This window comes from Gymnoscopelus microlampas, assembly GCF_963454915.1.
Source record: "Gymnoscopelus microlampas genome assembly, chromosome: 21".
NCBI classification, from domain to species: Eukaryota; Metazoa; Chordata; class Actinopteri; order Myctophiformes; family Myctophidae; genus Gymnoscopelus; species Gymnoscopelus microlampas.
The window spans coordinates 3,110,636-3,134,406 of NC_139958.1; the positions used below are offsets into that span (position 1 = coordinate 3,110,636).

General features: G+C 42.5%; 1 protein-coding gene across 2 annotated transcripts in view; it reads left to right on the plus strand.

The window, feature by feature from the left end:
• The window catches only part of pi4kaa (phosphatidylinositol 4-kinase, catalytic, alpha a), an 85,859-nt gene that overhangs the window by 5,230 nt on the left and 56,858 nt on the right, over nucleotides 1-23,771 (plus strand). For both annotated transcript variants that reach the window (XM_084047867.1, XM_084047868.1), the window contains exons 2-17: nucleotides 5,241-5,357; nucleotides 5,920-6,013; nucleotides 8,163-8,251; nucleotides 9,969-10,044; nucleotides 11,152-11,426; nucleotides 12,270-12,336; nucleotides 13,667-13,815; nucleotides 15,767-15,832; nucleotides 15,989-16,085; nucleotides 17,237-17,428; nucleotides 18,209-18,309; nucleotides 18,617-18,746; nucleotides 19,364-19,493; nucleotides 20,223-20,318; nucleotides 22,111-22,294; nucleotides 23,258-23,358. In XM_084047867.1, coding sequence (XP_083903993.1) covers nucleotides 5,241-5,357; nucleotides 5,920-6,013; nucleotides 8,163-8,251; nucleotides 9,969-10,044; nucleotides 11,152-11,426; nucleotides 12,270-12,336; nucleotides 13,667-13,815; nucleotides 15,767-15,832; nucleotides 15,989-16,085; nucleotides 17,237-17,428; nucleotides 18,209-18,309; nucleotides 18,617-18,746; nucleotides 19,364-19,493; nucleotides 20,223-20,318; nucleotides 22,111-22,294; nucleotides 23,258-23,358 — 1,964 coding nt within the window. The remainder of the gene's footprint in view (nucleotides 1-5,240; nucleotides 5,358-5,919; nucleotides 6,014-8,162; nucleotides 8,252-9,968; nucleotides 10,045-11,151; nucleotides 11,427-12,269; nucleotides 12,337-13,666; nucleotides 13,816-15,766; nucleotides 15,833-15,988; nucleotides 16,086-17,236; nucleotides 17,429-18,208; nucleotides 18,310-18,616; nucleotides 18,747-19,363; nucleotides 19,494-20,222; nucleotides 20,319-22,110; nucleotides 22,295-23,257; nucleotides 23,359-23,771) is intronic.

The following is a 23,771-nucleotide window of genomic DNA, read 5'->3' on the forward strand; positions in this document are numbered from 1 at the left end:
TCCTAACAGATTATTGAAAAACGTATGTTTCCATATCAGTGGTTCTCAAACCTTTTCATATCAAGGACCCCCAAAATGATATGTATTCAGCCGTGGGACCCCCACCTCAAAATATCTTGTAATAGGGACCCCCCCCAGAAGCAAAGATTTTAGTCAAAAATGTTCCCTTTTAAAATGTATATATATAAAAATATGTGCACACATTTTCACGATTTTTCAAAAAATAGCAGATCTACAAGCTCATATCGCGGCACTCCAAAGCCAAAGAAATCTTAAAATGACACTGATGTTTTCCCGGTCTTAATGGGTTAATGGGGGAGGGATTTATGTTGTGCTTGCCTGGTTGGCTGCTTTCCTGAAAACACATTAGTTTGACCAAATCACTGCTATCCTTATTATCCTTAATGGAACATCATCAAATCTGTTCTTTTTTTTCTGTGGACAAAGACAGCTTTATTCAGTACTATGATAAACCCATTAGTTTATTAAATTAGAGAGGTAAAGGATATTGTTTACGGCATGGCTATTGGTCTTAAAAATTGGCAGATATTCAAATATATTCAAATATTATTATAACATTTTTTTTTTTCAAAAGAAAATATTTTTCAAACTTTTTTTTTACAGAAACAATCCAAAAAAACAATGTATCGAGTGCTCGGATCCAATAAAACATATCTTTTGTTTGTTTTTATAACTTGATGCATTGTTTTTTGTATTGTCCCTGTCAAAAAAAAAAAAAAGAAAAAAAACGTTTTAATCGAGTATTTTCATATTCGAATATACATATTATTTTCCCCATATTCGAGGAATATTCGATATTCGAATATGAATTCACCAGCCCTAGTGTGCATGTGTGTGACTTTCCTGCAGTGTTGACTTTGACAGCAATTTCTGATTTAGTTTTAGTCATAGTATTTTGAATAAAATCACATCTAATTTTAGTCATTTGAAAAGTTTTACTGTTAGTCCAGTTCTAGTCGACTAAATGTCATAAGATTATAGTCGACTAAATCTACAGTTGATTTAGTCGACTAAAATGTATGTTGGCGGTGCCTTGATGGCGACGTAATGGCAGATTTTACACTTGGTTGCAAGCTGAAAATAGCTGATCTACAAGCTCACAACGCGTCGCAGCGCGACGCGTTGTGAGCTTGTAGATCTGCTATTTTCAGAGCGCAACCAAACATAAAACGAATTGTCTTTTAGTTCTACTAGATCTCTTCTCCACTAGTCCCTCACTACCATTTTAGTCTAGTTTTTATTTGTTGACGAAATTGTCAGCATATCTAGTTTCAGTCACCATAGCTTAGTTTTTATTTAGTTTTCGTCCGTGAAAAAAGGTCGTCGACAAAATCGACACTTCTTTCCTGCACCAATTTCGCAAACAGCTGGACCGATCGGCGCCAGACTTAGTATGCAGGCTGCCTGTGGGCCACAGAAGTACTTCCACTCAGTTCATTTCACACGCTGTATGTTTCTTACTTTTCGAAATATTTAACTTTAATAAATGGCTGTGATCACACTGAAACCTCACCCACATTTGGAGTCATACCTCATTAGGTCAGGGGTCTTCAACGTTTTCAGACCAAGGACCCCCTAGCTGAGAGAGAGATGAAGCAGGGACCCCCTAGCTGAGGGAGAGATGAAGCAGGGACCCCCCTCTATAGTGTATACAATTGTGTTTCAACTTTTCTTGTTTACTTGGTCGGCTCTTTTTTCCCTCTACACCAAACACCTCTTTGGCCAAAAATAGCAGATCTACAAGCTCCCAACGCCTCGCGCTGCGAGGCGTTGGGAGCTTGTAGATCTGCTATTTTTGGCCAAAGTTCTCCTCAGAATAGGGATGCTAGGGTTCAAGTGGTTAATGTAAAAAAAAAAATCATATCGCACAAAGATTTGGCGGACCCCCTGTATTAACTCTGAGGACCCCCTAGGGGTCCCGGACCCCCTGTTGAAGACCCCTGCACTAGATAGTACTGATTGACTGACAAGTTGCTTTTGGTTCTTTCTATGCTCCGTCTTCAGTTGACCCTATTATACGTTGTAGGACATATTACCACACAAGCCCTATTTTTGTTCTTTAAAATAACAATAAATATATATAAATAGCTGATCTCCAAGGTAACGTGATGCAACACGTTTTGTCAAAACCTTAAATGCATTATGGCTACACCATGAATTTTAACTTTTTCTTCATTTTTGTGTGTTTTTGGTCTCCCCCACCTCTCTTCTGTTCAAACAAATACCCGACTTCGAGCATGCAGGCTTTCATAGGCTATCTGTGGTTTCTATGTAAACTGGTCTGAAAACAGTCCGTCAGATTTGTTCCCCTGCCTACGTCACGTCTGGGAACAATTCCTCCCGTTTTTCAGTTCTAACCAAAAAAAAAAAAATCCCCCAAAAAAAAAAAAGATTTTTTAAAATTTGTTCTTTTTTTTTTTTTTTTACTTTTTCCACACAGAACCAGGACATAACATGCATACAAACTGGCTCAATAGCGCCCCGTGCCAAACAGGACAATGTGGTATTGCAGGTGAAAGTGCTTTATAAGCCAGAGAGAAGTTAGTTGGAATGAGTATATCTGAGGCTTGATTTAGGCTCAAACCTTTTGAAAAACGTTTGAGGGACATACACAATATGATATGAAATATTATTATTATTTTTTAAATTCATGGTGTACAGTAGCTCCTTTAAAGATGATGACATGCACACAAAATAGGGACGACGGCAGGTTGAAATGGGTCTTAAGTGCTTTGCTGACTGAAACGGAAGGAGTTAGTGGTGGTTGATGTTGGAACAGAGTCTCATTGTTCTCTCACTGGCAAGGCCAGGTTTTATTTGTGTAGAACATTTCAGCAACGAGGCAATTCAATGTGTTTTACACAGAACATCAAGCAAAGGAAACAACACTTTTACAATGACATTAGGACCAGAGGCCAGGGTGCTCGCCGTCACCCTGAGTGTGATCTCGCCTCCCTTAGAAAAACAGTGAGATGATGTGTGCTCTGGCCTCCTTGGCCCTGCCAATGGAGCTCTGGTCCAGGCTAGCTGCTGCTGAAAGACGGAGGCAGAGAGAAAAATAAAAATCTGCTCCTTCGACAACAATAGAAACATTGGCCCCGCCCCATTCGCACCTTTTACCAATAAGCTACGCAAGCTGCCGACTCGTGCATATCAATGGTCCATTGTGTGTGTGTGTGAAGTACTGTGGTCTGTAGGAGGCATAGGGTACTGTCTGATGTCCTGAATCAGTCTAAAAGAGAATGGATTCATGAATTGAATTACCAAGGTGACGTGACTTGCGACTATTGCACGTGCGCGCATGTGCGATGCGCGGGCCGACCCGTAGCCCGCAGGTCCCGCGGGTTGAACCGCGGACGGGTTATAGAGCGTCGCAGTTCCCGCCCACTTCCTGGTGCAGGAAGTAAATACTCAATGCATTTTTCACATTGACTTTTACAAAGATATTTATATCAATCAATTTAAGCCTAGAATCAAGCCATCCAGGATCCTGGTGAATCATCAGTTTATTTCAGTTTATTTTTATTTATAGTGCAACATCACCCCAAGGGGTCTCTGTGCACTTCACAACACAAAATACATAGTGTTGTGAAGTGCACAGAGACCCCATGACCATAAATCGTTTGATTCTGTGAAAAAACTTTTTTGAAAACGGCAACACAAAGGGTATTTATTAAATATAGTATATCATATCATTAAATATAAAATAAAAACATTCACAGAAAAAAAGGTTGTATGGTCATGATTCACCAGGATCCTGGATGGCTTGATTCTAGGCTTAAATTGATTGATATAAATATTTTTGGAAAAGTCAATGGGAAAAATGCATCGAGTATTTACTTGCGGCACCAGGAAGTGGCGGAACTGCGGCGCTCTATAGACTACGACACAATTATCACGGGGCGGGCAGAGCGGGTCAACCCACGGAAGAAAAAAACACCACAACATACCTTCTGTCTCTCTTGAGCGCGCGCGCGCTCTCTCTATTTATTATATCTCCCTCCTTCTGTCCCTCTCTCCCTCCCTCCTTCTGTCCCTCTCTCCCTCCCTCCTTCTGTCCCTCTCTCCCTCCTTCTGTCCCTCTCTCCCTCCTTCTGTCCCTCTCTCCCTCCTTCTGTCCCTCTCTCCCTCCCTCTCTCCCTCCCTCTGTCCCTCTCTCCCTCCCTCTCTCTGTCCCTCTCTTTCTCTCTCTCTCTCTGGAAAGCAATAGAATGGACGTGCTTGTGTGTTGAGAAGCTGTCTTTTTTTCCCCTTCTTTTTTTGGGCGGGTTGGGCTCCCGGGCGGGCGGGCGGGCGGGCGGGTGGGACGAGTTATGAAAAAACCTGACCCGCGCATCACTAGTGCGAGCGTTCACTTGCAACAACTAGTGACAAAGTCACAAGTTGACATGGAACCAGTAGATTATCAACACAGTATTATGGTGCTGTAAAGCCACGGTTCTCAAAGTGGGGTCCGGGGACCCCCAGGGGTACTTCCAAATGGACCCTTATGGGTCTGTAACTCTGAGAGTGTACAAATGGAACCAAATGGACCCTAACGGGTCCATTTGGTTCCATTTGTACACTCTCAGAGTTACATTAACATAGATTTTACAATATGAATTGGGGTCCCAGAGATAGAAATGCCATTAAATGGGGGTCTGTAGCCTCTAATGCATGTTAAACTGGGGGTCCTTGAAATTAAAATGGTTGAGAATTACTGCTAGAGAGCTATAAAAATCTTCTCTTATGGGGGTCCCTGGCTTATCCTTTCAAATGGGGGTCCATGGGGTAATAAGTGTCAATTTAGGGGTCTTTGACATGAAACGGTTTGAGAACCACTGCTGTAAAGGCTGGAGTGTGTTGTTAGGCTACTGTTGTTTGAATTATAGTTTAGTTGGGAATCAATGGGACCACCGTGACACCTGTCAATCTCAAAGACACCTGACTTACTATTTTGAGGAAATTGAAGGAAAAAAACAGAATTGATTAATTAATTAATTTGCGCGCATGTGGCCCGCACAGCATCGGCCAGGCCCAGTCAGGCCCAGTTTTGCCTCCCTGAAATGTCATTCCTGGATACGCCACTGATTAGGATGCATAAAACAAAAGAAGTCAAAATAAACAGATACAGTTACAGTGCAGAAGAGAGAAGAAAAATCAAAATCAAAGGCAACGGCAAACAGAAGAGTCTTTAGTTGTGTTTTTAAACTAAATGCTGCTCCCTCATGTCCACACAGGTCCAGAAGCTGCAGTGCATGTGCCCCGTGGACTTCAGAGGAGTCTTCCAGCTGGATGAGAGGAGGAGGGATGCGGTCATCGCTCTGGGCATCTTCCTGGTGGAGTCTGAGCTGCAGGTATAATATGAACCAACACATCATCATCACCACCAAGACCGGGAACGCATGTGTGTCATTTTTTTTATTTCTTTGGCTATTCAAAAATAGCAGATCTACAAGCTCATAGCGCTATGAGCTTGTAGATCTGCTACTTTTGAAACAGTGAAAATTCGTGCAAATCTTTGAATATATATATATATATATATATTTTTTTTTAAAAGCAAACATTTGTAACTCAAATCTTTGCTTCTGGGGGATTCTACAAATGTCTACTAAATCCTAACAGTTTTTTTTTAACAAAAAAACTTATGTTGCTATAATATCAGTGGTTCTCAAACTTTTTCATGTCAAAGACTCTTTAGTTAAAAATGTATGTAGCCAAAGATTTGCACACATATTCACGATTTGCCGCGCTATGAGCTTGTATATCTGCTATTTTTGAATAGCCACAAAGACATCTTAAAATGACACAGACGCGTTCCCGGTCTTAAAGGGTTCATCCACGTGTAAACATGGGTGTTAACAAAATGTCTTCTTTTCACTGTCGACGTTGTGTGTAATGAATTCTCTGGTGTTGCAGCACATAGAGAGCATTCTGCCCTACCTGCTGACGCTGCTTAAGGGGCTGACCAGAGTCCAGTGGATTGAAGAAAGCTCAGAACACAAAGGAAGGGGTAACGTTACCTAACACAGAGTGATCATGATTTATGTTTGCGTTAGATTTTACCAGTGTTGATTTTGACAGCAAATTTTGATTTAGTTTTAGTCATAGTCTTTTGAATACAATTCCAGTTTAGTTTCAGTCATATTTTAGTCATCTGAAATGTTTTAGTTTTGGTCTAGTTTTAGTCGACTAAATCTACAGTTGATTTAGTCGTCTAAAATGTATTTTGGCGGTGCCTTGATGGCGTCGTAATGGCTGATTTCACACTCTGTTGCATACTGAGAATAGCCGATCTACAAGCTCACAACGCGTCGCGCTGCGACGCGTTGTGAGCTTGTAGATCGGCTATTCTCAGAGCGCAACACCCGAGCGCAACCAAACATAACGTGACTTGTCTTTTAGTTCTACTGGATCTCTTCTCCACTAGGCTTAGTTCTACTGGATCTCTTCTCCTCTAGTCTTAGTTCTACTGGATCTCTTCTCCACTAGTCTTAGTTCTACTGGATCTCTTCTCCACTAGTCTTAGTTCTACTGGATCTCTTCTCCTCTAGTCTTAGTTCTACTGGATCTCTTCTCCACTAGTCTTAGTTCTACTGGATCTCTTCTCCACTAGTCTTAGTTCTACTGGATCTCTTCTCCACTAGTCTTAGTTCTACTGGATCTCTTCTCCACTAGTCTTAGTTCTACTGGATCTCTTCTCCACTAGTCTTAGTTCTACTGGATCTCTTCTCCACTAGTCTTAGTTCTACTGGATCTCTTCTCCACTAGTCTTAGTTCTACTGGATCTCTTCTACACTAGTCTTAGTTCTACTGGATCTCTTCTCCACTAGTCTTAGTTCTACCGGATCTCTTCTACACTAGTCTTAGTTCTACTGGATCTCTTCTCCACTAGTCTTAGTTCTACTGGATCTCTTCTCCACTAGTCTTAGTTCTACCGGATCTCTTCTCCACTAGTCTTAGTTCTACTGGATCTCTTCTCCACTAGTCTTAGTTCTACTGGATCTCTTCTCCACTAGTCTTAGTTCTACCGGATCTCTTCTCCACTAGTCTTAGTTCTACTGGATCTCTTCTCCACTAGTCTTAGTTCTACTGGATCTCTTCTCCACTAGTCTTAGTTCTACTGGATCTCTTCTCCACTAGTCTTATCCTCACTAACATTTTAATCTGTTTTTTATTTGTTAATTTTGTCAGTATATTTAGTCTTAGTTTTAGTCATCATAGTTTAGTTTTTATTAAACAGACTGTGGAACACGTTATGACCAGCTGCCCCAAATACCGGCCACCTAATGGTGATCGTGGTTTAATTGACCTAGACAATGACACACTGGACTGGCTTGCTGCAACGGAGCTGAAGGTCTAAGGACATACGACAGAAGAAGAAGAAGTTTTTATTTAGTTTTCGTCAGTGAATAAAGGAAGTCGACGAATATTTTTCGTCATAGTTTTAGTCAACAAAATCAACACTGTTTTATACAGTTATTAGTAGAGTTACCACATAGCCACATGTACAGCATGTACTGTGTGCTCCAGCTATGTATGTATTTATTTATTCATCAGGGACAGTGCAAATGAATCAACATTTCAGTTTTCACATCCATGTAAATCAGTCAGAGTTAACAAAGATCTCACTTTCATCTGCAGTCCCTGAACATAGGCTGTGCTTAACCCATTAAGACCTGATTCTTACTAATGTCTTCTAAATCCTAACAGTTTTCGGAAAAACATACTTTTCTGTATCAGTGGTGCTCAAGCTTTTTCATGTCAACGACCCCCAAAATGTATATGTATTTGGCCGCCGACCCCCATCTCAAAATATGTTGTTCCCCCCCAGGAGCAAAGATTTGAGTTAAAAATGTTCGCTTTAAAATAATATATATATTAATTTGCGAACATTTTCTCGATTTTTCAAAAATAGCAGATCTACAAGCTCGTAGCGGGGCACTCGGTGCCGCGCTATGAGCTTGTATATCTGCTATTTTTGAATAGCCAAAGTGTAAAATACTGCTTTTTTTAAAAAGCTCAAATCAAAAAATGACACAGATGCGTTCCAGGTCTTAATGGGTTGAACGTGGTGATATAACCATCAATACATGATGTTTCACTACATTGAAGACAGTGCATGTTCTTAATAATGGATGTCCATGTTTGTTGCCGTGCAGAAACTCTCCCTGTAGCAGAGAACTTCAGCTTCTCTCTGGTGACACTGCTCTCAGATGTCGCCCAGCGGGATGAAACCCTACGTGGACAGGTGTGTGTGTGTGTGTGTGTGTGTGTGTGTGTGTGTGTGTGTGTGTGAGAGAGAGTGCGTGTGTGTTCAATGAAGTATGAAGTGTTGCCCTTTTGGTTTAGTTACAGGGACTAGTCTGTTAAAGGAGAATTCCAGTCATTTTAGGTGTTTGCTTTGATGTGTCGCTAATCACTCACCAACATACCAGGGGCAGTTGACTTTTTTCATAGAAGCCCCTGTTGTCCATTGTGGAGACCCCTTCCACTGGCATAATGGAGAAATGTGTATAAACGAAAATCCCCTATTTTAGCAGCTCCAAAGTTCGTTTTTTTTCCGCTAATCCTCATTATGCAGTGAACTGACACTCAAACATGCACTGAATGTCCCTTATGAGCTGCCGTTCATGCAGAACGACATGGAGCTGGTTGCTTGTTTCTCTCACAGAATCTGGCAACACCGAGGACCAACTTGTGATTAGCGACACATCAAAGCAAACACCTAAAATGACCTGAACTCTCCTTTAAGATAATTGTTAAATAGCTCTATAATCATTTAGTAATCATTGATATAGAGTGTTTGTTTTGTAACAGGGGTCTGTCTGTCTCTCCAGCTCTTTAGTAAACAGAAAACATCTCTTCAGGTTGGGATACCAATTTGATCCAATCAGGCGTGAGAACTCTTTCTACATACAGGATAACACAATGACATTGGAAGTGATGAAACAAAAGAAATGAGCAGACACTAATGTGGAACTGGAACCCTATAGAAATGAAGCTAGTAATACATGATCGTTGTGGAGTTCTCTCTCCTCATTGGATGAAATTGGCATCCCCAGTACCTGAACATATATATTCTGTTTACTAAATAGCAGGAAAAGACGAGGAGACCCCTGTTACTGAACACACTCTAGAGCACAGAAGTCCTGACGTCACTGGTTCATCCTCTGGGTCGTGGAAGTCATTTCTCTATGGAGAATAACATTGGGTCATCTTACAATCGTCTCATATAAGAATTGTGGTCCAAAAATAAACAAACTGTCTCTGTGATATTGTCAGGGAGGAGGTTCTGTATCGTTTATGATAGTCAGTCACTCATATTTGATACTCATATTTGTCTCCGCCAGAGGTGGAGAGTATGTTTTCATCTCCGTCCTTCCGTGTGTCCGACCGTCTCAGCCAAGCTAACATTGGTCAACTTCACGTGACACGTGAAGAATATGTTGTCACCAATGCTTTGATTGGCTAGCGAGACGCATGATGACATAAAAACCTATAAAAAGTAAATGTACTTAAAAAAATCATTTATATTTTTTGAAGCTAAGCTAACATCGGTCAAGTGACACGTGACAATATGTAATATAAATAGGTAAGACAGGATTAATCAGGAACAGTACTGGCGGAGACCTGTGCTCCGAGGAGCACATTTTCTAGTTGAATCTGTTCCTGAAATTTAACTATTTCGGCGGAAGTAACATTAGTGTTTTCTCACCGTCAGTTGTTGCTTCATATCCATAAGAGTCAAACCGTCGGGATCTTTTGTTTATTTGACGCAATAAAAATCTATGGGGATTCTGAATGGGGAAAAAAACACGACCCAGGTAGGATGCGTAAATTGCGTCAGACTTCGGTGCTCTATATCAATGATTACTAAGGAAATATAGAGCTCTAACTTAAAAAAAAACGTTTTTATTTGAACAAAAACGTATAACTTCTACCACCTTTGTTGATGTTTGATGTAGATCCTGGAGGCCATCATGGACAGCATGCAGGTTCTACAGGACATCTGTAAGAGTCTGGAGGACCATGATGATAAAGGTACACACACTGGACACCTTAACCCATTAAGACCTGGAACTGTGTCATTTTTAGATCTGAGCTAAAAAGTATTATTTTACACTTTGGGCTATTCAAAAATAGCAGATATACAAGCTCATAGCGCGGCACCGAGTGCCGCGCTACGAGCTTGTAGATCTGCTATTTTTGAAAAATCGTGAAAATGTGTGCAAATCTTTGAATATATATATTTCTAAAGCGAACCGTTTTTAACTCAAATCTTTGCTTCTGGGGGTCCCTGGAACAAAATATTTTGATGGGGGTCCGGCGCAAAATACATATGATTCTGGGGGTCCTTGACATGAAAAAGATTGAGCACCACTGATATAGAAACATAGGTTTTTCAGAATACTGTTGAGATTTAGGAGACATGTAGAATCGGCTTCAGGTCTCACTGGGTTAATAGACCATAGACATTTGCCCCCCAATGCCCTCAATACCCTCATACCTGACTAACTATTTCTCCAAACTGAGTGACACCCACAGCCACATACTGTAGCCAAATAACCAAAAGTACATGCTCTTTTGTCCCCTCTACACCAAACCCCTTCGCCAAAAACAGCCGATCTACAAGCTCACAACGCCTTGCAGCTTGTAGCGTTATGAGCTTGTAGATCTGCTATTTTTGGAAAAATCTTGAAAAATTTAGCAAATCATTGAATATATATAAATATTTTTTAAAGCATTTTTAACTCAAATCTTTGCGTGTGGTGGGTCCCTGGAACAAAACATTTTTGAGATGGGGGTCTGTGGCCAAATACATATAATTTTGGGGGTCCTTGACATGAAAAAAAGTTTGAGAACCACTGATTACAGCAACATACTTTAGAAGACATTTGTAGAATCCCCAGAAGCAAAGATTTGAGTTACAAACGTTCGCTTTAAAAACATATATATATTCAAAGATTTGCACAAACTTTCACGATTTTAAAACAAATGAATAGCAGATCTACAAGCTCATAGCGCGGCACTCGGTGCCGCACTATGAGCTTGTAGATCTGCTATTTTTGAATAACGAAATCGTAAGTTCCCGGTCTTAATGTATCAATGTGGTGATTTTATGTTTTTCCTCTCCGGTTCACCATCCAGAGTACCTGTGTCGGTACACGGTGCCCTGTCTGCTGGGCGTGGCGCGGGCGTTCGGCCGCTACAGCAACACGGAGGAGCCGCTGCTCTCCAAGCTGTTCCCGCGGCCCCAGGCCCCTCTGATGGGGGGGTCCTCGGGGGAGGACGGGGACTCGGCGCGCCGGAGGTCCTTCAACGACTTCCGCTCCATCATGCCCAGCTCTCTGCTCAGCGTGTGCCACGGAGGAGACACCACTGTGAGGAGGAAAGGCTCCTCCGTGTCCTCTATATCACAACAGGTACAGTGTACCGTATATGAAACACTCATTAACACTTAGCCTGCCCTAATTATTTCAGATTTTTTGCTGTTTTCTGCCAGAGATTTTTCATTGAAATTAAAAAAGTACTCAGGAGCCGAGATACAGAATTTTAAAGTTTTGAGTTAACAAGGAAGTGGATAGGAGTCTAGACCTTCGAAAAATCATATCTCCTTGGTCTTTGGGTCAAATTGAAAAAAAAAAATAAAAATGTTTTTTTCCCATTTTTGTTTCAATTTTTTCAATAGAACGCATTTATGCGATCTTGGCGGCCAAGTGCGCTATTTAATAGATCGTATTTATGCGTGATTGGCAGAAATTGAGTTAAGGAGACACCACTGTGAGACGGAAAGGCTCGTCCGTGTCCTCTATATCACAGCAGGTACGGTAGATATGAAACACCATGATACTTAACTCATTAAGTATCATGGTGTTACTGTACCTGCTGTGATATAGATAGAGGACACGGACGAGCCTTTCCGTCTCACAGTGGTGTCTCCTTAACTCATTCAGTGCCAGAAAAAAAACTTTGTCTATAGCCACCAGTGCCAGCAGTCATTTCGAGGAAGCCCCAGTTTGATATACATTAGACCAGTGTTTCCCAAACACTGGGTCGAGACCCCGGGACCCATTTGTATGAGTTGCGAGTAAATATCCCTTTTTTTTCCATTTTCCTACAAGATTTTCTCAGAAATTAAAGTTTTTTTTGGGGGGGGGATTTAAAAAAAAAAAGAAATTCCATAAAATTGAATGTAAAAAAAAAACATTTTAAGTAGTGAAAATAGAAGATCTACAAGCTCACAACGCATCGCTCCTTCTCTCCAGGGCAGTCCAGAAAGAGTTGGTCTAACACCCAGCTCTCCTGCTGACCATCCTGCTCACTACTTTGAAGGTAAGAGGAACAGTCCTAACTGTGTGTGTGTGTGTGTGTGTGTGTGTGTGTGTGTGTGTGTGTGTGTGTGTGTGTGTGTGTGTGTGTGTGTGTGTGTGTGTGTGTGTGTGTGTGTGTGTGTGTGTGTGTGTGTGTGTGTGTGTGTGTGTGTGCGCGTGCGTGTGCGTGTTGATATGCTCTAGTCTAAAACAGTGGTTTTCAACCCTTTTCATATCAAGGTCCATTATTTATTCACGGAACCACCGTTTGATGAGTTTTATCTCTCAAACCCAAAACTTAGAATATGTTGTTATGGTTGCATAAGGTTTTGTCCACAATTCCATCCATGTTGTATTGATGTTGGTACCAATAGGAGAGATACTGTAACAGGCAAACGTTGATCAAATTAACAATTCTTCTACATTCTATAATTGTAAATGAAGTAATGCCGATGTTTAACAATAATTTAACTCTTGAGAGCGTAAAATGAAACCAAATGAACCCGTAAGGGTCTATATACCAACTCTCCAACATTTAGCTGGGGACCACCTGGAACCACCTCAAGGACCACTGGTGGTCCCCGGACCACTGGTTGAGAACCACTGGTCTTAAAGCATGAAAACAGGGGGCACTGTGGCTCAGTCGGTAGCGCTGTCGCCTCACAGCTAGAAGGTCCTGGGTTCGATTCCCAGAGGGGACGCTGGGGGCGTGTTCTCTCCTCCGTGTCATCAGCGCCCATACCCTAGGTGGGGTTGGCAAAAGGGCCTACTCTGTGTGGAGTTTGTATGTTCTCCCCGTGACTCCTAGGGTAGTTAATACCCTCACAAAAAACATGCTGTTATCCTGGTCACTATACTGCCTCCATCAGGGTGCCTGATGGAGGGGAAAGGAACTGGTTGGAATAACGTGTTCCTTCCACGCGCTACGTCCTACCAGGGAAACTCTCCCCTGTCAGGTGATAAGAAGGCTAGTTGGCTCTCATGCACTGAAGGAGGTTTGAGCTCGGCCCTCCCGAGGCTGGCAGAGGGAGTGTAGTGCCCAGGATTACATAGACCATTGGCACTGGGTGTAAAAAAATGGGGTTACAAAATCGTGGGATAACATTTTTTTAGAAATGAAAGCATGAAAAGTATATCGTCTCTGTCTGGTGGAAAATTAAAAAAAAGTAAAGTACAAGCTTGTATATCTACTACTTTTGATACTTTTATGTGACGCTGTAGTATGATCAAGTACGGCGTTAATTAACAAAACAAAATTAGAACGTGGAGATGAGAGGTTCTGCCCTATACGTGCAGAGACAATATGTTTCATTTCATCTTGTCTGAACATGTGTGTATTTCTCTCCCCTCAGGCTCATACCTCCCTGACGGCAGTGCTGTGGACCCTGACTACTACTTCTCCACCATCAGCTCCAGCTTCTCCGTCTCTCCTCTGTTCACTGGAAGCAGCACCGGAGAGTTCGACGTCCCTCTGGACATGCTCAGGCAACTCCTGACCATGGTCAGTTCAATCATCATCATTTAAGGCAGTGGTTCTCAACCAGTGGTCCGGGGACCACCAGTGGTCCTTGCGGGGGGTGGTACCAGGGGAAATTAGTTAGCATAGCATCACAATCATTCTAACCACTTAGCTTTGGCTATTCAAAAACAGCAGATCTACAAGCTCGTAGCGCGGCTATGAGCTAGTAGATCTGCTGTTTTTGGAAAAATCTTGAAAGTCTGTGCAAATCTTTTGAATATATATATATATATTTTTTTTTTGAAGCGAACATTTTTAACTAAAATCTTTGCTTCTGGGGGGGTCCCTGACACAAAACATTTTCAGATGGGTATCCGTGGCCAAATGTTTATCAGTTTAGTAGACCCTTCAGAAATATTTCTGGAAGAAAAAAATAAATAAAAAGAAGAATTTACCGCATAATCATCAAAATGGCGCATCATTTTGCCGGGGTAACGTTTTTTCAAAAAGGCCGCATCGCATAATATGCGCTTCGCATATTTCCGCATATCTCGCAACTTTTCACATTTTTCCCAACTTTTCGCAACTTTTTGCATATCGCATATTGCCGCATATTTCACAACTTTCCGCACATTTCGCAACTTCCCGCAATTTCACCGCATAAAATTGCACGCATGCACCTGCATATTTCATCGCAAAATCAAGGATTTTAGGCCGCATAATCAAGGATTTTTGTCCCCATTTTTCTCGAGGGTCTAATTTAGGGGTCCTTGGCATGAAAACGTTTTAAACCACCGCTTTAAAGAACAAATGACGCACGTCCTCCGTTCCTTGGTGCTGAGCCAAACTGTAAGAACAGAATCATAAGATCAAAGCAGGGCTCAGTAGCAACTCACTTGTTAAACCCTTCAAAGGTTTTTATTTGCGACAAACAGCAGACCCAACATTTCGACCCTTTCTGTCTTTTTCAAGTAGAAGAAAGAATACGTTTTTTTCCCTGGACCCCAATTTGAGGATGCACAATTTGTGTGCAGGATTTAAGAAGGAACCCTGTGCGTACGACTGGCGGCCTGATTCAATGACTCATTGGTTAGACATTGGGAGTAGTCCCAAGGCTTTGTGCCTTCAACCCACAGAACTTAGAAAAAAAGAGCAGCAGGGTGCAGCTGACTCTAAGCAGAAACATCAGGAGAATAATCCGCTCTCAGAATAGCTTTTAAATCCTTTAATATGCGACAGCAGCAGTCATTGATACCCGACACGTTCCTGCCCCTCAGGCCTTCGTCATCATCATCTCTTCGACGCTGACGGAGGCATTGAAACACATTCTGTTTCAATGAATGCTGCTGCTGCATTATCACAGTATACATGCTCTGAAACCCATTATTATTATTTTTTCCTTACATTCTTATCCCACGATTTTGTAACCCCATTTTTTACACCCAGTGCCAATTGTCTATGTAATCCTGGGCACTACACTCCCTCTGCCAACCTAGGGAGCCCAGGGCCGAGCTCATGCCTCCTTCAATGCTTGACGACCTTGTCACCTGACAGGGGAGAGTTTCTCTGGTTGGACGTAGCGCGTGGAAGGAACACGTTATTCCAACCAGTTCCTTTCCCCTCCATCAGGCGCCCCGGCTGTCATGGGGGAGGCGGTATAGAGACCAGGATTACTACATGTTTTTGTGAGGGTATTAACTACCCTGAGAGACACTGGGAGAACATACAAACTCCACACAGAGTAGGCCCTTTCACCAACCCCACCTAGGGTATGGGCGCTGATGACGCGGAGGAGAGAACACGCCCCCAGCGCCCACAGCGTCCCCCTGTGGGAATCGAACCCAGGACCTTCTAGCTGTGAGGCGACAGCGCCACCGTGCCCCTGAAACCCATTCTGAGAGTGCTGTGGATCATTCATTTAACCCATTAAGACCGGAAAAGCATCTGTTGTTTTAGATTTGAACCTCCACCTTTTTCCTCTCCCTTTGAACAGGTGGAACAGCTCGTCTCTGAAACGTTTTTGAAATCCCTAGACGACACGTTGACTGAAGTTATAGAGGTTTGTTTGAACATAATTATTCTGTCTCAGAACAACAATGTTTGAAAGGCCTTTTATTTTGGAACTGTTCAGGTTTCACTGTTTGATGTGACATGTCTTTGTTTTGTAGTTGAACCCTGGCATACATGTGTATTCTAAAACCTCTTTGTTTTGTAGTTGAACCCAGGCATCCATGTGTATTATAAAACGTTCAGCGATGCCATGTATGTGGCCGTCTTCAAGATGCTGAGAGACACCCTGTACAACCTGAAAGGTAAGAACACATCTCTAGTAATGACCTCTCTTGCTAGTCTTTTTGTTTTTATTGATTGAATTATTTATTAGTCAGAAATGTCAACTTTCACTTCACTTTGCAATTTTTCATGTTGGTCATCAGTTCACTATGTAAACGATATACTCCATGCGCATTAAAAACAACAGCAACAATAATAAATATGACATACATATTGAACTGCAGTCAGACATTTAGGCTATTCACCTGTTTCCTAGGCTGTGTGTTTTCCACTTCCTGTCGATTTGATCCAATGAAATCCAATGAAACTGGTCAGATGACCAATGATATCCAATGAAATCGACAGGAAGTGGAAAACTCACAGTCTAGGAAACAGGTGAACAAGGATAACACAAAAAACTCCTGGGGACTTGTTTCCATTGTGGTAGTACAGTATATGTATTCAATTCATCAACATATAGCATAAAAGATTTACACAATAATACATGTCATCAACAAATACAAAACACTAGTATGTATAAAAAGGAGAAAAAGGAAAATTGGCAGCAGTGAATGACCTCTCTATGGTAATTTACATTTACCTCTTCTTGTGGTCTCCTGATGGGTGTTTTTTCAGGCCAATTTTGAAAGAACCCATCCTTTAATGCGGGGGTCTTCAACAGGGGGTCCTGGACCCCTAGGAGGGTCCTCAGAGTTACTACAGATGGGGCGGCAAATAAGATATTTTTTACATTTAACCACTAGCATCCCTTTTCTGAGGAGAACTTTAGGTTTGGTGGTTTGGTGTAGAGGGAAAAAAGGGCAGACCAAGTAAAAAAAAAATAGTTTCATCTGCAACACAATTTCAGACAATATAGAGGAGGTCCTTGCTTCATCTCTCTCTCAGCTAGGGGGTCCTTGGCCTGAAACACATTGAAGACCCCTGCTTTAATGGATGGTGTCGGGGCATTCCACATTTTGGTGGCAGAGTAGTAGAATGAGAACTTTCCCATGTTTGTTCTATATTTGGGCTTATTTTCCAGATCATAGTCGCTCCCTCTAGTGCTGTGGATGTCATTCACTTTGGTGAAGTAGTTAGCCAGGTATAAGGGTATGGAGGACACTGTCTTAAATACCAATCACATTGTGCATTGACAATAATAATAATAACATATTCATGTCTATTTGGTCAGACCTGCAGACGGGCTACGTGAAGGACGTCCACGACTTTGTCCTGGAGCAGTTCAGCAGCAGCCAGTCTGAGCTGCAGAGGATCCTCCACGATGTGGAGTACCTGCAGAGCGACCTGAGTCCTCTCAAGCTGCGCTGCCAGGCCAACGCCGCCTGTGTGGACCTGATGGTGTGGGCCGTCACAGAGGAGCAGGGTGAGTGTTTACCATGTTATTATACTCAGGGGTGCACATAACAGGTGCGCATGCACACCCAAAATAAATAATGCGCGGCACATCAGACGACACGAGGCGCTTTTGCGTACCAACAGCTGGGACAGGAATTTCCAAGCTTTTATTTTTTAGCAAAAATAAAAAATAAAAGCCTGGAGATTTACTTCCTGAAGCCACACTCACACAATCACGCTAAAGCACGCGTCGGCCCCATGTACAGCCATTAGGCGCAGGGGGAGGGGACGCATGCTGTGATTGTGTGAGCCTCGCATCCTCACACACAGACAGGCTGCGACTCGCAGCCCGCTGCCCACGCAGCGGCTGTTAGAGGCACTCGTCACCGATGATGAACGCACCGTGATGGTGCAAAATATGCCGTGAACGTCCCAATCAGGCGGATAAAAGCAGCGCAGCACAGGGCACCAACTTTGGGGGGGTTCACCAAACGGCGTGAGTAAAAAAAGAAAACGGCGAAAATCGGCGGAATTTGGAAGCAGCCCCCCCCCCCGACCTAAATAGTTATGTGCACCCCTGATTATACTGTATATTATTATACTGTATATCTGTCTGTGTGGACCTGATGGTGTGGGCCGTCACAGAGGAGCAGGGTGAGACGCTACGTTACGTTCATGTCTACCATGTAGTACAGTTAGTTATTTATATCAACCTGTGGATATTGTAGGTGGGACGATTTTTATAATAATATGGGAAAATAATGTATAAGTTTGATTAAGTGTTGCACCCCTACGTTTCTGTCACCAGGAGCTGAGAACCTGTGCACCAAGCTGTCTGAGAAGCTTCAGTCCAAGACGTCTAGTAAAGTCATCATCGCTCACATGCCTCTGCTCATCTGCTGTCTACAGGTAATATCTTCTTACACCAACGATTCACTTTGAGTTCACTTTCACCTTCTTCATGTCAAAGATCCGTGGTGAGTCACCCCTGATATCTGGGGTGAGTCACCCCTGCAGACCCAGTGGAGTGCTCCAGTATTTTATTTGGATACTCTTTTGAAGTGCCCAGGTGTTGTTATTTTTATACTCATCTTGTCCCTCTGTTGAGCACCGAGCCCTTCTACCCACATTTGTCTGAAGCACATTCTCTTTGTTACTCTGTGTGTGTGTGTGTGTGTGTGTGTGTGTGTGTGTGTGCGTGCGTGTGCGCGTTCAGGGCCTGGGTCGTCTATGTGAGCGCTTCCCCGTGGTGGCCCACTCCGTCACAACGTCACTGAGGGACTTCCTTGTGGTGCCGTCTCCTGTCCTGGTCAAGCTCTACAAATATCACAGCCAGTACACTACAGGTATGAAGAAAACATACAAATATCACAGCCAGTACACTACAGGTATGAAGAAAACATACAAATATCACAGCCAGTACACTACAGGTATGAAGAAAACACACACATATCACAGCCAGTACACTACAGGTATGAAGAAAACACACACATATCACAGTCAGTACACTACAGGTATGAAGAAAACACACACATATCACAGTCAGTACACTACAGGTATGAAGAAAACACACACATATCACAGTCAGTACACTACAGGTATGAAGAAAACATACACATATCACAGCCAGTACACTACAGGTATGAAGAAAACATACACATATCACAGCCAGTACACTACAGGTATGAAGAAAACACACACATATCACAGCCAGTACACTACAGGTATGAAGAAAACACACACATATCACAGCCAGTACACTACAGGTATGAAGAAAACATACACATATCACAGCCAGTACACTACAGGTATGAAGAAAACACACACATATCACAGTGTGAGTGAGTTGCGAGCCCCCACTTTCTTTGTTTTCATGATGACCCCTAACATCTGAATAAAACAAGACAAACATCCTTTGAAGCTGCAGTAACTGTTGTCTCCTCAACACGGTGTGTTTTTAAAGGGGGCGGTGAGATAAAGATCCACGTGACCAACGAACACTCCCAGTCCACCCTCAGCTCCCATTCCAGCAGAAAGAGCCAGCCCTCCATGTATGAGCAGCTACGGGACATCTCTATCGATAACATCTGCAGGTGAGAAACCGCCCTATTCTACATGTATATCACTGAACCGCCCTATTCTACATGTATATCACTGAACCGCCCTATTCTACATGTATATCACTGAACAGTTCTATTCTACATGTATATCACTGAACCGCCCTATTCTACATGTATATCACTGAACAGTCCTATTCTACATGTATATCACTGAACAGTCCTATTCTACATGTATATCACTCAGGGACGTGCACAGATAGACTCTAGGTGACGCTAGAGCACCTGCCCTTTGCCCTCTTGACCAGAAGTGCCCTTTTGAAAAAAAAATGTTTTTTTTTTTTTTTAGTTTACACCAGGGGTCTTGAACAGGGGGTCCGGGACCCCTAGGGGGTCCTCAGAGTTACTACAGGGGGTCCGCCAAATCTTTATGCGATATGATTTTTCTTTTTACCATAACCACTCGAAACCTAGCATCCCTTTTCTGAGGAGAACTTTAGCCAAAAATAGCCGATCTACAAGCCCACAACGCCTCGCGCTGCGAGGCGTTGTGGGCTTGTAGATCTGCTATTTTTGGCAAAGAGGTATAGGTGTAGAGGGAAAAAAGAGCAGACCAAGTAAACAAAAAAAAGTAGAATTTACTTGAGCACCTGCCCCTCAAAATGTCTGTGCACGCCACTGATATCACTGAACATGTACAGTAAATACTCCTTGCAGGTTGCCATACTTTTTTGTGCTTACATGTAAGTGTGTCTTCTCCCTCAGGTGTCTGAAAGCAGGGCTGTTGATGGACAGTGTCATCGTCGAAGCTTTCCTCGCCAGTCTCTCCAACCGCCTCTACATCTACCAGGAAAACGACAAGTAAGTAAAGTGTGCTGCTGTGGCACCGGACTGTCTTTAACTCAATGCCTGCCAGAGTTTTTTCAGAACAGTCTGTAGCCTCTGCCAGGGTTTTGCCATGATTTTGGTACCTGTTCGCGTAGCCACAGATTTTTTTCCTCCAGTATGATTGATCCCCAGATGGTTTCTAATCACAGATGATTCAGGTGTGGTTTCACAAATGTCAACGAGGTCATTTTGACCTCGTTAACATGTGTTGTTTGATGTTTGAATATAGCTCAAAACCAGTAGTTTTAAACCAAAAAACAATGTAAATTGTTTGTCCGTTTGAATTTTAACATTGAAGTGAATGGAGCAGCAAATCTTTGAACATTTTTAGCTCCTAATCTGTTCGAAATTCGAAAAGGGTTGAAATTATAAAAAAAAAAAAAAAAAAAAAAAAAGATGGCTGCCGTTCTTTTTTTCAAAGACGTATATATACGTCATTGGCAGGTAATCAGTTAAAGTATTCAAAGAAAAAATAACACACATCCTCCGTTTTGTTTGGGTGCTGAGCCAAACTGCAAAAACAGAATCATGAAAAAGGGGGAGGCTCGCTAGCCTGGTAAACCCTCCCTCCAGAAATCTCATTTCCATTTAATTTCAGGAGTGAGTCTGGCATGATTGCTCATTCTGCAATATTGGCTGTGGGCTGGAGTTGGGCGGGAGTAATACCGTTGACTGACAACCCCTTCAGCCAATGATCGTTTTTCCCCTTCAGCCAATTGCAGTGGATTTTTACCACCTCCGTCACTAATATGACGCAACGGAACTTTTGAGACGGCCATGCCCAAAATAGGTTGCCTTATTGGGATACATGCGTGTCACAGCCCGCCCCTGCCGGTTCTCTGAATTTATGTTTTTAAATAGGCTCTGTCATGATTAATTGACCACATATATGAAGTTAAACAACTAAATTCTATCCAAACGATATCTTAAAAGTAAATTCCGTGCCTCAAAAATGAAGTTTGAGAGCGTTTTAAAGCCGAAAATAAGAAGTGACGGCACTCGCACAAACGACAATGGCTGCCGTTCGTCTTTTGTCGCTGCACTCAGCAGCAATAAGACGTTTCGACACTGCGGCCTTTTTTCAAGTGTTTAAAGTACCATTGTGTCTGAGCAGCCTACTGTGTAATAGTTAACGTCGCTGTTGGTTAGAAACCTGTGTATGTCCAAAACTGTTATACTTTACAGGACATGGAAAAAACAACCAGTGTTCCAACGGATCCCATTCAGTTATTATTTAGTCACAAGCTCTTGTTAACACATTGAGACCTGAAGCCGATTCTACATGTCTCCTAAATCTCAACAGTTTTCTGAAAAACGTTTGTTTTCTATATCAGTGGTGCTCAATCTTTTTCATGTCAAGGACCCCCAAAATGATATGTATTTGGCCGCGGACCCCCATCAAAATATTTTGTTCCAGTGACCCCCCAGAAGCAAAGATTTGAGTTAAAAATGTTCGCTTTAAAAAAATATATATATATTCAAAGATTTGCACACATTTTCACGATTTTTCAAAAATAGCAGATATACAAGCTCATAGCGCGGCACTCGGTGCCGCGCTATGAGCTTGTATATCTGCTATTTTTGAAAAATCACATTAACTGCCAAGTATGAATTAATACCTTGTTTCGTCGACCCAGGATGTGAACAAAACAAAACAAAACAAAAAGCTGTCTGGATGGAGGGGCCGGACGATCGTCTTTTCTTTCACCCGGAAAAGAACATTTTTTGTACTTTTTCCACCATTTGCCTTTTTTTTTCTCCGTAGGGACGCCCATCTGATCCCGGATCACACCATCAGAGCTCTGGGTCACATCGCGGTGGCCCTCAGGGACACGCCGCGCGTCATGGAGCCCATCCTGCAGATTCTCCAGCAGAAGTTCTGCCAGCCTCCCTCCCAGCTGGACGTGCTGATCGTTGACCAGCTGGGCTGCATGGTCATCACAGGCAACGTCAGTGTTCACTTCAATCTGTGTTTCAGACGCGAGGTCCATGTCGCATACCAAATGACAAAATACACAACCAATAAATACCATTTGTTTTTTAAAGAAAAGAAAAACATAAAATCAGTCTAACTACAGCTAGCTACACATATTGGCCCTCATTTATCAACGCAGCGTATAAACCGGCGTATAGTTTTCCATATATTCGGCCGTACACCAACGTCGAAGTCACATTTATCAACGCATCCTACACAGCCGATCCGAGCGGACATTTGGTCCCAGTCTTGATAAATCTCACGTCTGAAAACGAGCGTCATTTAAATAACACGCCCTTAAATATTCACAAAACGCCCGACTTCACGACATGAAGAACCAGAATACGACCCAAAAAAAGCATGTTTCCCCCGCTCGCCACACATGCACACGCACACGCCTCTCTCTCTCTCTCTCTCTCTCTCTCGCTCTCTCTCGCTCTCTCGTTCTCTCTCACACACACACACACACACACACACATGCGCCCGCCCAACTTCGTCTTTCCGTAGCGTAGCGGTACATGAGACTCGGGCGGAATGCTGTGATTCCGTGCCGCCACGTTAATATTGGAGCGTCGGGTTTATATCCTTAACCCAGCCAGGTTGTGTAGCCTACATAACTCTCTATGACATAACTCCATAACATAGGACAAGCTACTTTTAGGGTTCTTATCAACTTAAGCCCTATGTTATACTTTGTCTGTCTTACAACAGAGTCATGTGAAAATAGCTACAAGCTCACAACGTGTTGCTTCATGACGTGCTGTGAGCTTGTATATCTGCAACTTTCTGTATTTTTGTTACTGTAAAAAAAAAAGAAGAAAATGAATTGTATTATTTATTATTATGTTTTATTATGTATTTGATGAAGTATTGCAGTCCTCTATAAAAGCACGTCTCTCTGCATACTGAGCATCATGTGTTTGTTGTTGTACTCCAGCAATACATCTACCAGGAGGTGTGGAACCTGTTCCAGCAGATCAGTGTGAAGGCCAGCTCCATGGTCTACTCCAACAAAGACTACAAAGACCATGGATACAGGTGATGTTCTTATCATTACTTATGATTATAGTAGTGTTGGAGTAACTGTACTTTATTCTACAAAGCCTCAAAAAGGAATGGGAGATGGAAGGGGGGAGAGGGGGGGTTAGGTGGACAGTAAGGCCTCACCAACATGTTTCTCAGATTCTGGGGTCTGTTGAAGACCACCTGTGGTGGTGCGGACAGACACATGCTCTTTGAGGGCAGGGTCTGTGGAAATTGTGTTTATTCATGATAGTGGCCATGTCTTTAGCATTTAGTTTAGTCTATTATTCTTGGCTCAGCTCCTGCCCAACACAGGGCATGGATGTCTTTCCTTTCTTTTCATCACATTCAGTGAGTAGAGGACAGTATTGAACTCCAGCAATTAACATTGAAAGTGGAAAAAACAATGTGTTATTCTGCTGGTCTCT